The following is an 11,965-nucleotide window of genomic DNA, read 5'->3' on the forward strand; positions in this document are numbered from 1 at the left end:
ATATAACCAAAGAAACATAATAATATATGCAAGACAAGTAACCACACACAATAATTATACATCATAGTATACACAAAACTTATTTGGTAAAGATGTTTAGCTAGATGCAAACCTCAGACGTACCACCCATCCATAAACAATGTTAATCTAATTCTTTTAGTAGTTGGTCATCATTGATCCAAGATCATGACTCCACTTTGGCAATGGATACTCCAACCATATACATATCTAATGTTGAATACAAACAGGGCCAAAATATAGAACTCTAATAACATCCAACCAATAGGCTCACATTCCCCATTAGCCCCACACCCAAGTAGTGCACCCCCTACTTTGTACTTGCAGTCCCTCGAGCAATGCCACTACATCTAGGGTAACCAACTTGGTCCATCCAGGGATGTCACAGAGCCTATGGCTTCGAAGACTTTGTGTTTCCCTCAAGGGTCTTTAGGTACCTTCCAGACCCTCACACAGGGACACATGTCCATACAAATAGATATCCAATTGAATGGGGAAAATAACCTTTTATAGATTTGGGTAAACATTTATTTTTTATAACAATATATCATAATATTATAATATATCTTAATATCAATCCACTTTCTCTTTTCGTTCATGGATTCCTAGCCCCCATGCTCTTTTCGTCCCCTCTGCTACAACTATGGTATTATTTTTAATACATGCAGTGTGGTTTGCACACATACATGCTTGTTATCCCTATTGGAACGCTGGCTTCAAGGCATGTCAGTACATTGACCCACATTCCTAACACATTTATACATAGACAACTATGTAGATGTTGACAAAACCTGACTCATCAACCTAATTTTCATATGCACATATATAAGAGAATTCAGGGGTTAACTAGGGGTATTACAAATAATATGTGGTAATAAATAAAGAGCATAGGAAATGATAGAATTGAAAGAGATTTTAACCCAAAATGCATGTGCAGTAATAAACATTAGAAAAATGATATGCAAGGTGCATATAGATGTGTTGGGTGCATAGAATAATAAATGAGCATGCACATAACATGAATGATGACTCAAAGTAATCTATTATCATAAGATTATTTGATGGCTAACCATGATGATAAACATGTAATCATGAACAAGTTGACAACACAGCTAAAGAAGCTATTAGGGAAGTTGCATATAGTCTTTTGGAGATAAGGCTATGGATAATAATTTGTTGATCAATAGGTTTGTAAATAGGAAAATAAGAACCCTCCCAAATATACCAATTGATTAGGTAAAATCTAATAACTACCAACAACCATACAAGTATGGTTTTAGTACGCTCATATTACTAAGAGGGAATTAGGTAAGATTTTCCTTCATGAAAGTTTAATATCAACGATGATATGAATGCATGAACGGAAAGTAAATCAAGAGATGGTACTAGCTACTCTCCAAGTGATATTAATGGTCACCTGATAATTCCATGTTACTTGGAATAAATAATTTTTTTTGTTTACTACCATATGCTTGAGGGAATATCATGTGAATGAATATAATTCTCATAAGGTATGTTGTTATTGCATTCAATAAATGAAAATGAATGATGAGAAAAGGTGTATAAATTGCACAAGCATGTTAGTGTGCCTCATTGAAGGCCTTGTCTAAATCCATGGTTGAATGCATGTTTATGAATATACACACAAAATGGATAGCTAAGTAGTTGAAATGATAGCGTTGGTATTGACTCATAAAACTAAGATCATCATAGGGGATGTTGGATGTTTCAACTGGGGAACATTTCATGCTAATATAGTCACATTTGAAGGGACTACATGACAAATTTGATTGAGGAAGCAAAGTAACGAACGATGAAGATGAAACTAAGTATTTTTACAATGTTAGATTAGATTGATCTTTGATTTAAATTTTATTACACAGGGCTAATATGTTGGATACTAATTTGGTTTTGTGAAGTTTTTACATTATCTAGAATGATGGTCTAAACCCAAGAGGAAATGGCAAGCCTGGTTGATAGTAACTGCTTAAGGGAAATTGAGTGGGATTGTTGTGAACTCCAAATCATGCAAATGAATTATAATGGAAAAATATTTGACTTTCTTCCTTGTTGATTTTGTTGAAATGTGTAAGTGATATAAACTTGAGAATGCTTGATTAATTATTGATGCCTAAAAGATATTGAATAATGAGTAAAATGAATTGGTTCTAAATTAGAAAGTGTTGTGGAACATGTTTTAATTTATTTGGTTAATAGTTGATGTAAGAATGAAATTGTGACTCAGGAAGAGTTGCAAAGGTGTTCTAAGAAATTGGATATTAAAAACCACTTATTTGAAGTTGGATCTAACACAAAGAAGTGCCTTTAGTCATACAAATAACCTTGAAGATATGGACAAATAATGCAAAGTTAAAGGAACTAGGTGGACTCAAGAAATCATTAATTGAGTATGTGTGGTGATGATAGCCATGTATGGAACTCAACCATACTACAATAGTTTGTAAGCTGAAGGAATTGGGTAAGAATTCCTTCAAGTTTAATTTGTAAATTTGAAATAATTTCAATTGAATGCATGTATTGCATGAATTCATAGGAGGGTTATGTTCAAGGCAGAGTGTTGCCAACACATAATATTTAATAAAATAATAAAAATCTATGTGAGTTGTCTTGATGGACCATAGTTAGAGAAGCAAGTGATACACTCATAGGTTAAAGAAAATTTATGTGAGAATGCATGAAAATAATGATTGTTAATATTTGTAAAAGAGTTGTTGATCGTTGAATTTAATGATATAAATTCCTCATTCCCATGGAAAATAAAGTGGGAATTTTTTTTTCTAATAAATTCTTAGATGGATATCTCAGTGGAGAGAGAGAATGTGAAACTCTCACCTTAAGTAGTTTTATTTCCTGGAATGAAAAGTGTAATTTCCAAATGCCTTCTTTAGAATGAGTGTAATGATATTGAATGTTTATGTAGAACAATAATGTTTCATTTCAATTTGTATAGTATGTAGTTGAACATGTTCAAATGACTAACCTGTGAATGGTCTTAAAGACCAATTAAGTGGTTGTTGTGATATTATGCCGAAATGATTCTAACATGAGAAACCAACATTGTTCGTCTAAGTAGAAATGTAGATTATAGGAAGAATATCTTCAGTATGGAATGGAATGTAAATGCATGATGAAGGTTAGAAATATTATCACTTGCAAGAAGACAACATTATGAGAAGAGTATATTATCATTTTTGTAAGACCTAGTTTCTGTATGAAAACGGTTTGGAAAACATAATTTCAATTGGGAATTTTTGGAATATATCTCATGGGAACTATGGGTTGTGATATAAGTAAGATGATTAGTCTATCTAAGAAGGAACATATAAAGGTTGTGAAGCAGAGAGCCCAGGGAGAAGGCCACTATAGTGACATTGGAACCATATGACAAGTTATCCATGTCAAAGAAAATCAAAGGAATTCCTTGGATATAGGAATCTATGAGTAGTGACCTATAAACTATGTTAGAGAAAGCTAGAGGGTTGCCTCATATATAAGACTAATAGTCTTGTTAAACTTCCCATGTATGGAAACCTCAATCAGGTAGATAACTTGAGGAAGGGGATTTTCTAAACCTAAAGGAGGCATTACAAAGAAGAGGAGACTTGAATGAATTAGCTATGAAAACCTTATGTCACATGCTCATTGGGATCATGAGTGTGAAGGGTGTGTTTGATATAAACAATGATATGAATTTGCTACATGTGGAAGCTTGATGAAGCAAAGGATAACCATATAGATAAGTATTGATTTGAAATTTCATTTGTTGAAATGCATGTTTCTTTGTGGAAATTGAGATCTTTTATGGAATGGTTAATGGTTGCATATGAAAATGGTAATAAGATATATGTTATGTTGGTTTTCTGATGTAAGCATTTAATGGAATGCCATAGCTCTAAAAGTGACTAGAATGTGAATAAAAATATCATTACTAACACAGTGGGAAAGGAAAAGTACATGAAGATGATGTTGATATGCAAGAGTAGTAATGTTGGTGTAGCTAAAATGTAGTCTACATATCGTTGCAGTGGACAAAAGGCACTTATAGTGGGGTGTTGCTGAAAATGACACCTGAAATGGTGAAATTATATTGAGGAAGACACTTGAAATAGTGTGAATATGGGGGACATTGTTTCTTTAATAGGGAGGGGATTGTAACACCCTGACCTTCAATCCCCCACTAATATTGTATTTGTAATTAATTATGCTAATGATGTCTATGTGGGAAAGTAAATGTAAATGGGCTAAAACTCTCAAAACAATTGTAATTATATTTTAAAAATAATTGATGAAGGGGTGGATCCTTGATATGGACCATGAGAAGCTATGAGAGGGAGGGAAGTGAGAAAGAGGGATTTGGGAGAGTTTTCTGTTTCACCCTAAATTAGTTTTTCTAATTTTTTATATAGTGGTTGAGCTACCTAACCACTAGTAGTTATGAGAAGAATGGGGGAAGTTGTATCAAAGTGTTCCATAGGTATGGTTCACTTACCCATTTTAGAGAATTCAAAATTAACAATGTGACCTAAGGGAAGAGACTCGAATACTCATTATAGGAAGTGTGTAATTAAGGGAGGCATCATGGGGGTATGAGAGAAGAGAGGAGAGAAAAGCAAAGAGACAAAAAATTATAGAATGTGCCTATGGGGAATAAGAACTAAAGAGAACAAAGTAGAGAAAAAAAAGAGGAGGCTCTTGTATGGACATGAAACCCTGTGTGTGATGCAACAACTTGTGCATGATTTTAATTCACCTTATTTGGTGAGAAAAGTCAGTAGTAGAGTATTTAACCTAAGCTAGACAACCAACTAGAATTGTTGAGGAATTTGTTTGAATTATGCACAAAAGCGCAGAAGGGAATCACCGAGAGACTAATGACTTAGAGAAGGCCTCCCTTCATGTTGTGCAGGCCTGATATGGCTAATTATCAAGAAATCTTGTTAAACCATGAACTAAAAGCACAAAAAAGGAAACATTGAGGAACTATTGACTTAAATAAGGGCTCCCTTTGTGGTGTGCAGGACCATTGTGGCCACACTATGAATGAGAAATAGGACCCGGATAATAAGTTGTAAGACTTCATATTGATTTCTATATGGATGAATAAACGTGGCTTTCATCCTTACACCACTGATATCTTGAGAGAGAGACCACCTAAGATGTTTTGGAAGACTTAGGCTTAGTTTAATTTCAAGAGGAACTAATGAAATTGATTTGGTGAAGGAGAATAGCCTTCATGACTCCACTTTGTAATGTTGAGTGAGAACATCCCTCATAGCTTTTTGGTCTGGTTTGGGGGTGGCTAGTTACGAGAAAGACTACAGTATCGTTGAGCCTATGGTGGGGTGGAATGTCTTCATGACTCCACTTTGTAATGTTGAGTGAGAACTTCCCTCATAGCTTTTTGGTCTGGTTTGGGGGTGGCTAGTTACAAGAAAGACTACAGTATCGTTGAGCCTATGGTGGGGTGGAATGTGGATGACCCCTCATAAGTTGTAGACAATTAATGACCTTGATCAAATAAGTACCCATGTGTATTTTAAATCTATAATGTAAATGTGTTCGATAAAATAAAAAAGTTGTTGATCCATTGTGTACATTTATGTGTCTTCTTGTTGATTGGATATCTTGGCTTATTTGATGCCTCTATATGAATTGAGATGGTAAATCTCACTATATCGGTTGTAAAGTATTCATATTCCTACTTGTTGATCTTTAATGTACTCTTACAATGTGCTTTCTAGAGAATAGGATTAATAGATTTAGTCAAGTTATTGTTAATTTCTAGGATTGTGTAGGCCTTTATCAAGTTTGATGTTATGGCTAAGAAGAAAAAGTATGTTAGACACCAAGCCTACTGGATAGCCTTGATGGTTGGCTGGTTGAGTAAATATTTGAGTATCTCAATTCCGGGAGCTTAATTTGTTGTATCCAAATTGGGAAAGATCGGAATTTGTTGTGGAGATCAAAATATATTTTGATAATAGGGACTTAGATGAGAGAGTAAAAACCTTGTTTGTAGAGTAGAGACTCAAGGAAATAAGCCTTCATAGAGCATCTGAAGCAAAGTGATTATTGAATTCATTGAAGAACTTTTAAGCTAGTTGGGATGACAAAGGTTTGAAGGCCTTATATGAGGATAAATTGTGAATAATGGTCTCTTTGATCCCTTACTAGAAAATCTTGTTAGATGTATGTGGATGAATTATTTTGGATGCCTTCATGGTAGTTGAGTACCTTGTAGCTTTAGAGGTCTACCAAGCATAGTATTTTTCTTACTAAAGTGAAATTATAACTCTCATAACATAGCTTGTAATGGCCTATTGGAAGCTTGATTTTTCATTAGGGGAATTTTGAGGACTAAAATGGTCTTCTAAGGGAACCAATAAAATAATAGCCAAAATAGTAAAAATTTTAAAGGAAAATAAATAAAACTATTTTTTTAATTGTACTTTTGACTTATCTCCTTATAGGTTTACTCAAATGACAAGTGTAGGCACCCGCATGATGCAGAATTAAATTCCACATCCAACAAGTATCCACTATGCATACTTTTGAGTAGACCCACATCGAGAAAATTTGGAAATACAAAAAATAATGTGTTTCTTAAAATAATGAAATAATGTAAGAAACATATTTTAAAATGTATTTTCAAAATTTTAGAAACTCTTTATTTTATGTATTTTTCCATTTTTTCTTGGTGTGGGTCTACTCAAACGTATCATAGTGGTACCCATTAGATGCATAATTTAATTTTACATCTAATAAGTGCTTACACTTGACATTTGAGTAAACATAGAAGGAAATACACTTAAAGTAAAATTAAAAAAATAGTTTTCTTTTCCCTCAAAAATATTTACCTTCAAGAACGATAGCATCATCTTGAATCTCACTGGTTCTTTTCAAGTTGATTTTGTTAATACATTTTTTAAGCCCATTTTCTACCTCAAAATCCCCTTAATGGGAAATTTAATGATTGGAGGCTCCAACCACAACCCCTTGTCATATGGGCTGGTAAGGGGACAAAGATCAAGAGCTTAATCGAAGGTGGCTTAAGCTCTAGAAGATGGGATCTTGGTTGTCGACATACCGATTTATTAGTATCTAGTAATAATTCAAACCACATCTAGCACAAACTTTCGATACAAACAAACCCGAATGAGACATTAGTTATCAACGTCTAGGTGGTGGAGGATTAGAGGTTGGAATTTTAGCTATTGGATGTATTGAGCATCAAGTATCTATTGGTTAACAAAGATAGAAAATGTGAGATATGTCAAGGGATAGGATATTGGGCCTCATGCTATGGGGTATCATCCTTTGAGATAATGAGAGGTCGGGTATCTAGAGGTTGGACACTAACTATTGGGTTTTCCTCAAAACCCGATAGATTTAGATGTGGCATGTTGGGTGCTAGGTTCACATGGCATGGTGACAAATCTCTACTATTGTGGCATGTTGACATGGCATGAAGGAAAGTCTTTGATGACATTGCATGTTGACATGGCAAGATAATGTGGATCAAATTGTGCAATGTTATTGAGGTGGCAGCTAGGTTGCAATTGAGATAGAGGTGACATTGACTTCACAATATTGATGGGTTGAAATGTCAATGGATGGAAAAATGGAGTAGCAACAATTGATGGTTCGTTATCGAATTAGACTAGGATTGAATGAGAAGGAAAACAAGAAGATTAACCCAGTGGTATATTAGTTGGTGACCATGTACTTGATATGACATCCAATAGATTGAGGAAGCCAATGTAGTAGCTATCTTGGACTTTCATGATGGTGACTGGCAAGCAAAATTATTGCCATGTCATTGCCGAGAGGTTTGGTACATATGTCAATGTGCCTCTTGGATGACAATTTTGAAATGGATATAACTTTGTGCTCATAACTTAGAATGAGATGAAATTTATATTGTTGCAAACCTCTCGACAAACAAAAGACAATGGTGGCTTTAGAAATGAGTTTTAAGGTAATTGAAGCAAGATGAATTTGTAAAACCCCACTTCCTTAATGTCACTAAGAGGTTGGGTCTAAATACCTCATAGCCTTAACGAGGCATTTGTGGGTTGAGTATGTTACAACTACAACAATCAAATTATCATTGATACATTGATTACCTAGGGATATTACTTGACAACAAAATTAGTGTTGGGTTGAATTGGAGCTCGTAACCAATAAATAGAAAGTGTCAAAAAGTAAAATTTGAACTTGGTAAATCACCATCATGTGAGAGAATGTTTGTAATGTCAAATTTAGTTCCAATGTTAGACATGATTAAGAACATTAAGGTCCCAATACTCTTAATAAAATTGGCCAATGCATTGCTTAAAAAAAATTGAATACATTATTAATATCATTTAATTCAATTTTTATTTTTTTTGTTAAAATGATGATTTTTTTCAAATATATTATTTTAAAAAATATTTAACAAAAAAACAAAACCATAAACTTATACTATTATATTATTAATTATAAAAATATTAATTAAAATATTTTATTCTTTATTTTATTTTCAAAACAAGAAATTTCACATAAATCAAGATTTATTGAATTTATATAAATGAGTGTCGAGATTTATTACCTCTTTTGTTTTAAATTTAAACGTAACACCTTATTATTATTATTTAAATTGATTTTTTTTGTGTGATTTTTTAAATTTGTTTTATTATTTAAATTAAAAATTATATAAATTATAAAAATGTGAAATCAGATCATTTTTATCAAAATTGATTTTCCCTTAATGCTATTTTAAATGATAAATTAAAAAAAAAATGGGAGATAGTTTTAATTAATAATTTTTAAAGGAATTTAGAGATCATTTTGATTGGTTCACTTCAAATCTCCTTTTTATTTTTTAATTTTTTTTTTCAAATCTCGTCCATTAATTTATTTATTTTTTTATATAGTTTAAATAAACTAAGAATACTGTAAATGGAAACGATCTTTAAGATACAGGAGGGACCGGATCATCCAAACTTTCTGGTCCAAAAAGGGATATCCAGCCACATATGAAACTGAAGCAAATATCCATATATAAAACTGGAGCAACCTGCTTCAGTTATCAATATTAATTTTACAAAACATCGATCAGAATGCAAGGACTGAATCTGTCCTCGCTATATAATGGCTTCAGACTGTGAGCTTGTCTCCCAGTTCCAGCAGAATGTTGAAGTGAATGGAAAAATGTTGCGGTCTTTTGTTGAAGGCAGCAGGAAATCCGACAATTGTGCACCGAGGTGAACCCAATTAAATAAATATACAATAAGTATTGCATTGTATATTTCTTATCACCAGTTATGCAGGGCATGAGATTTTGAGATACATATATCTCAATTCAGACTGGCCGATTCGTTAGTCGACTCAGGTTTTGGAGTACCGGCAGAAGCCCATATTTTGACACGGTCGATTGCTTTAGCAGCCTGCGATTTGTGCAAATAAGCCACTAAGTCAGCCACAAAATCTCAGGTTATGGAAATATTATTAGTCGGCTTTTCAGGGTTTTGGGATTTACCTCTTTCTCCCAATCACAACGATATGTGATGATTGCTAAAACAAGTGTTTGAACCGCTGTCCCGCTTATCATTCCAGCCCATATCCCCTGCAATGCGCAGTGAAACAGTTATTGGTATTTTGAATCTTGTGTTTATGTATGTATGTTTCAGTGGTGATGCCACTTACCATGACTCCATAATTAAACACCATGCCAAGCACCACTCCAAATGGAACCCCAATTACGTAGTAGCACCCTATGTTCACATAAGCAACAATAGACTGCCATCCCGATCCAATTGCCACGCCTGCATTACACATAGTACTGCAAATCAGGGCAATGGGAAAAAAAACAGAGAAAATCATTAGAAAGCCAGAATTCCCTGAAAATGGCTAGTATGTAGAATCCCCATTTGAACTGAAAAGCTGCTAGGTCGTTTACAGCTGGGCTGTGGGCAATCCATCAACACCAAGTAATGGTGGGTACATTGAGTATGCACACCATACCAAATCTACATTAATTTGCTTTGAAAGGGTACATTGGATGCAATTTGTGATACCAAATCCATTTTAATTTGTTTTGAAAGGTTACATTCGATGCAATTTCTTTTGAAAGGGTATATTGGATGCAATTTGTTTTGAAAGGCTGCATTGGATGCATTGTGTATGGACTTTAGTACATACCTATTTAGATTTGGTATCAAAGGTTGCATTTGCAGGTATGAATGGGTAGACTGGGTGCATCAAATATGGTCACTTGCACGAACCTATTTAGATTTGGCTGGAAATGTGTTCAATGAATATGGACATTAGCACAAACCCCTGAAATTGACAAGTTTAAGAGATCTCTAATTGAACTGAAAAACTACCAGGTGGTATATAATCAGGCTGGGGCCAATGAACTGAAAATCTTCCAGGTGGTATACAGTCAGTCTGGGGGCAATCCATCCACACCAAGAACGGGTGCACTGAATATGAAAAGCTACCAGGTCGTATGCAGTGAGGCTGGGTTCAATGAACTGAAAATCTACCAGGTTGTATACATTCAGTTTGGGGGCAATCCATCAACACCAAGAACGGGTGCATTGAATATGTTAGAAAAAAGCTGACAGGGCATATCAAACCTAAATAATGTAGCTCTATATTAATAGTACTATACATCTGAAACATTGATTTAGTAGGGATCTGTACCATGTTAGAAAAAGTTGACAGGGCATATCAAACCTAAATTAGATAGCTCTATATTAATAATACTATACATCTGAAACATTGATTTAGGGGTATCTGTACCGTGTTAGGAAAAGTTGAAAGGGCATATCAAACCTAAATTAGATACCTCTATATTAATAATATAGTATTATTTAAGTTGCGATCATTTCAACTAATCTACACCCCATCAAGTTAAATGATACTCAAGATACGAACTAAGATTAAAGGATTTAAGAAGAAACAAGGATGAAAATGTGAATATCCACACCCCATAAGTTAAATGATACTCAAGATATGAACTAAGATTAGAGGATTTAAGAAGAAAAAAGGATGAAAATGTGAATAACATAGAGATGCCTGCTAAGGAGATAGACCAACGTATGGCTTCTTTGGATAATTTAGAGTTGCACATAACTATAAAAACTGAAGATCTTTGGCTTTGTAATTGTTTTCTTTGTCCCACTAAAACTATATTCATTATTTGCTTCATGATCAGATTAAACTTACCTGAAAGTACTGGCTGCACGCTGTTAAGGAGGATGGTGAATGAGAGCAAGTATGCCAATTTGGATACTGCCTCCATGATGACTGTACTGTCTGTGAATATGATAGCAAAATCATTACGGAAGACCAGGATGAGAACCCAAAATACAAGACCTATAGCACAGGAGGTGGTCACAGAAACAATCACTGCAAACTTTGCTCCTTTTCCATTTCCACTTCCAAGCTCATTCGCAACCCTTACCCTGCAATATTGCGAAAACAATAAAAACAAATTGAGTCAGATTTATTTTCTTTCTATAAACACAGGAAATATAGTTATATGGACACCAGCATGTACCCTGTGGCAGCGAGAAAGGCGAGCGGTATCATCACCTCGAGTCCATTAATATTCATGCTATAAGAAAAACAGGGGAGAGTATTAGAAGAAACTTGGTAATCTGATTTAAAATTCTGATTACAACACTGAAGCGGACAAAAACTGGCTAACATATTTTAAAAATAAAAGGCATACTGTGTACCAGATTGAAAGGGAATCCAGTGCAGTTTCTGCATCATTTAGATGTCCCGTCAAGAGAATCAACACTCTGTAATACCAGATTTCCAAGCTGTTCAGATAAATGACAGAAAATTCATTATCAGCTAACTTGTATATATGTACCCACATGTTCAACAATATGAAATGCAGATATGGAAGTACAGATATGATGAGTAGAAA

General features: G+C 34.1%; 1 protein-coding gene across 2 annotated transcripts in view; it reads right to left on the minus strand.

Moving 5' to 3' along the window:
* Positions 1-9,057: 9,057 nt before the first annotated feature.
* The window catches only part of LOC149234577 (protein DETOXIFICATION 27-like), a 29,716-nt gene continuing 26,808 nt past the window's right edge, over positions 9,058-11,965 (minus strand). For both annotated transcript variants that reach the window (XM_089371871.1, XM_089371872.1), the window contains 6 exons: positions 11,769-11,855; positions 11,588-11,644; positions 11,254-11,492; positions 9,727-9,845; positions 9,560-9,646; positions 9,058-9,467 (listed from right to left, as the gene is read on the minus strand). In XM_089371871.1, coding sequence (XP_089227997.1) covers positions 9,378-9,467; positions 9,560-9,646; positions 9,727-9,845; positions 11,254-11,492; positions 11,588-11,644; positions 11,769-11,855 — 679 coding nt within the window. In that variant the 3' untranslated portion in view covers positions 9,058-9,377. The remainder of the gene's footprint in view (positions 9,468-9,559; positions 9,647-9,726; positions 9,846-11,253; positions 11,493-11,587; positions 11,645-11,768; positions 11,856-11,965) is intronic.

Source organism: Pinus tabuliformis, chromosome 8 (assembly GCF_031772625.1).
Source record: "Pinus tabuliformis cultivar Carrire ecotype Pingquan chromosome 8, CPIR1, whole genome shotgun sequence".
Taxonomy (NCBI): Eukaryota; Viridiplantae; Streptophyta; class Pinopsida; order Pinales; family Pinaceae; genus Pinus; species Pinus tabuliformis.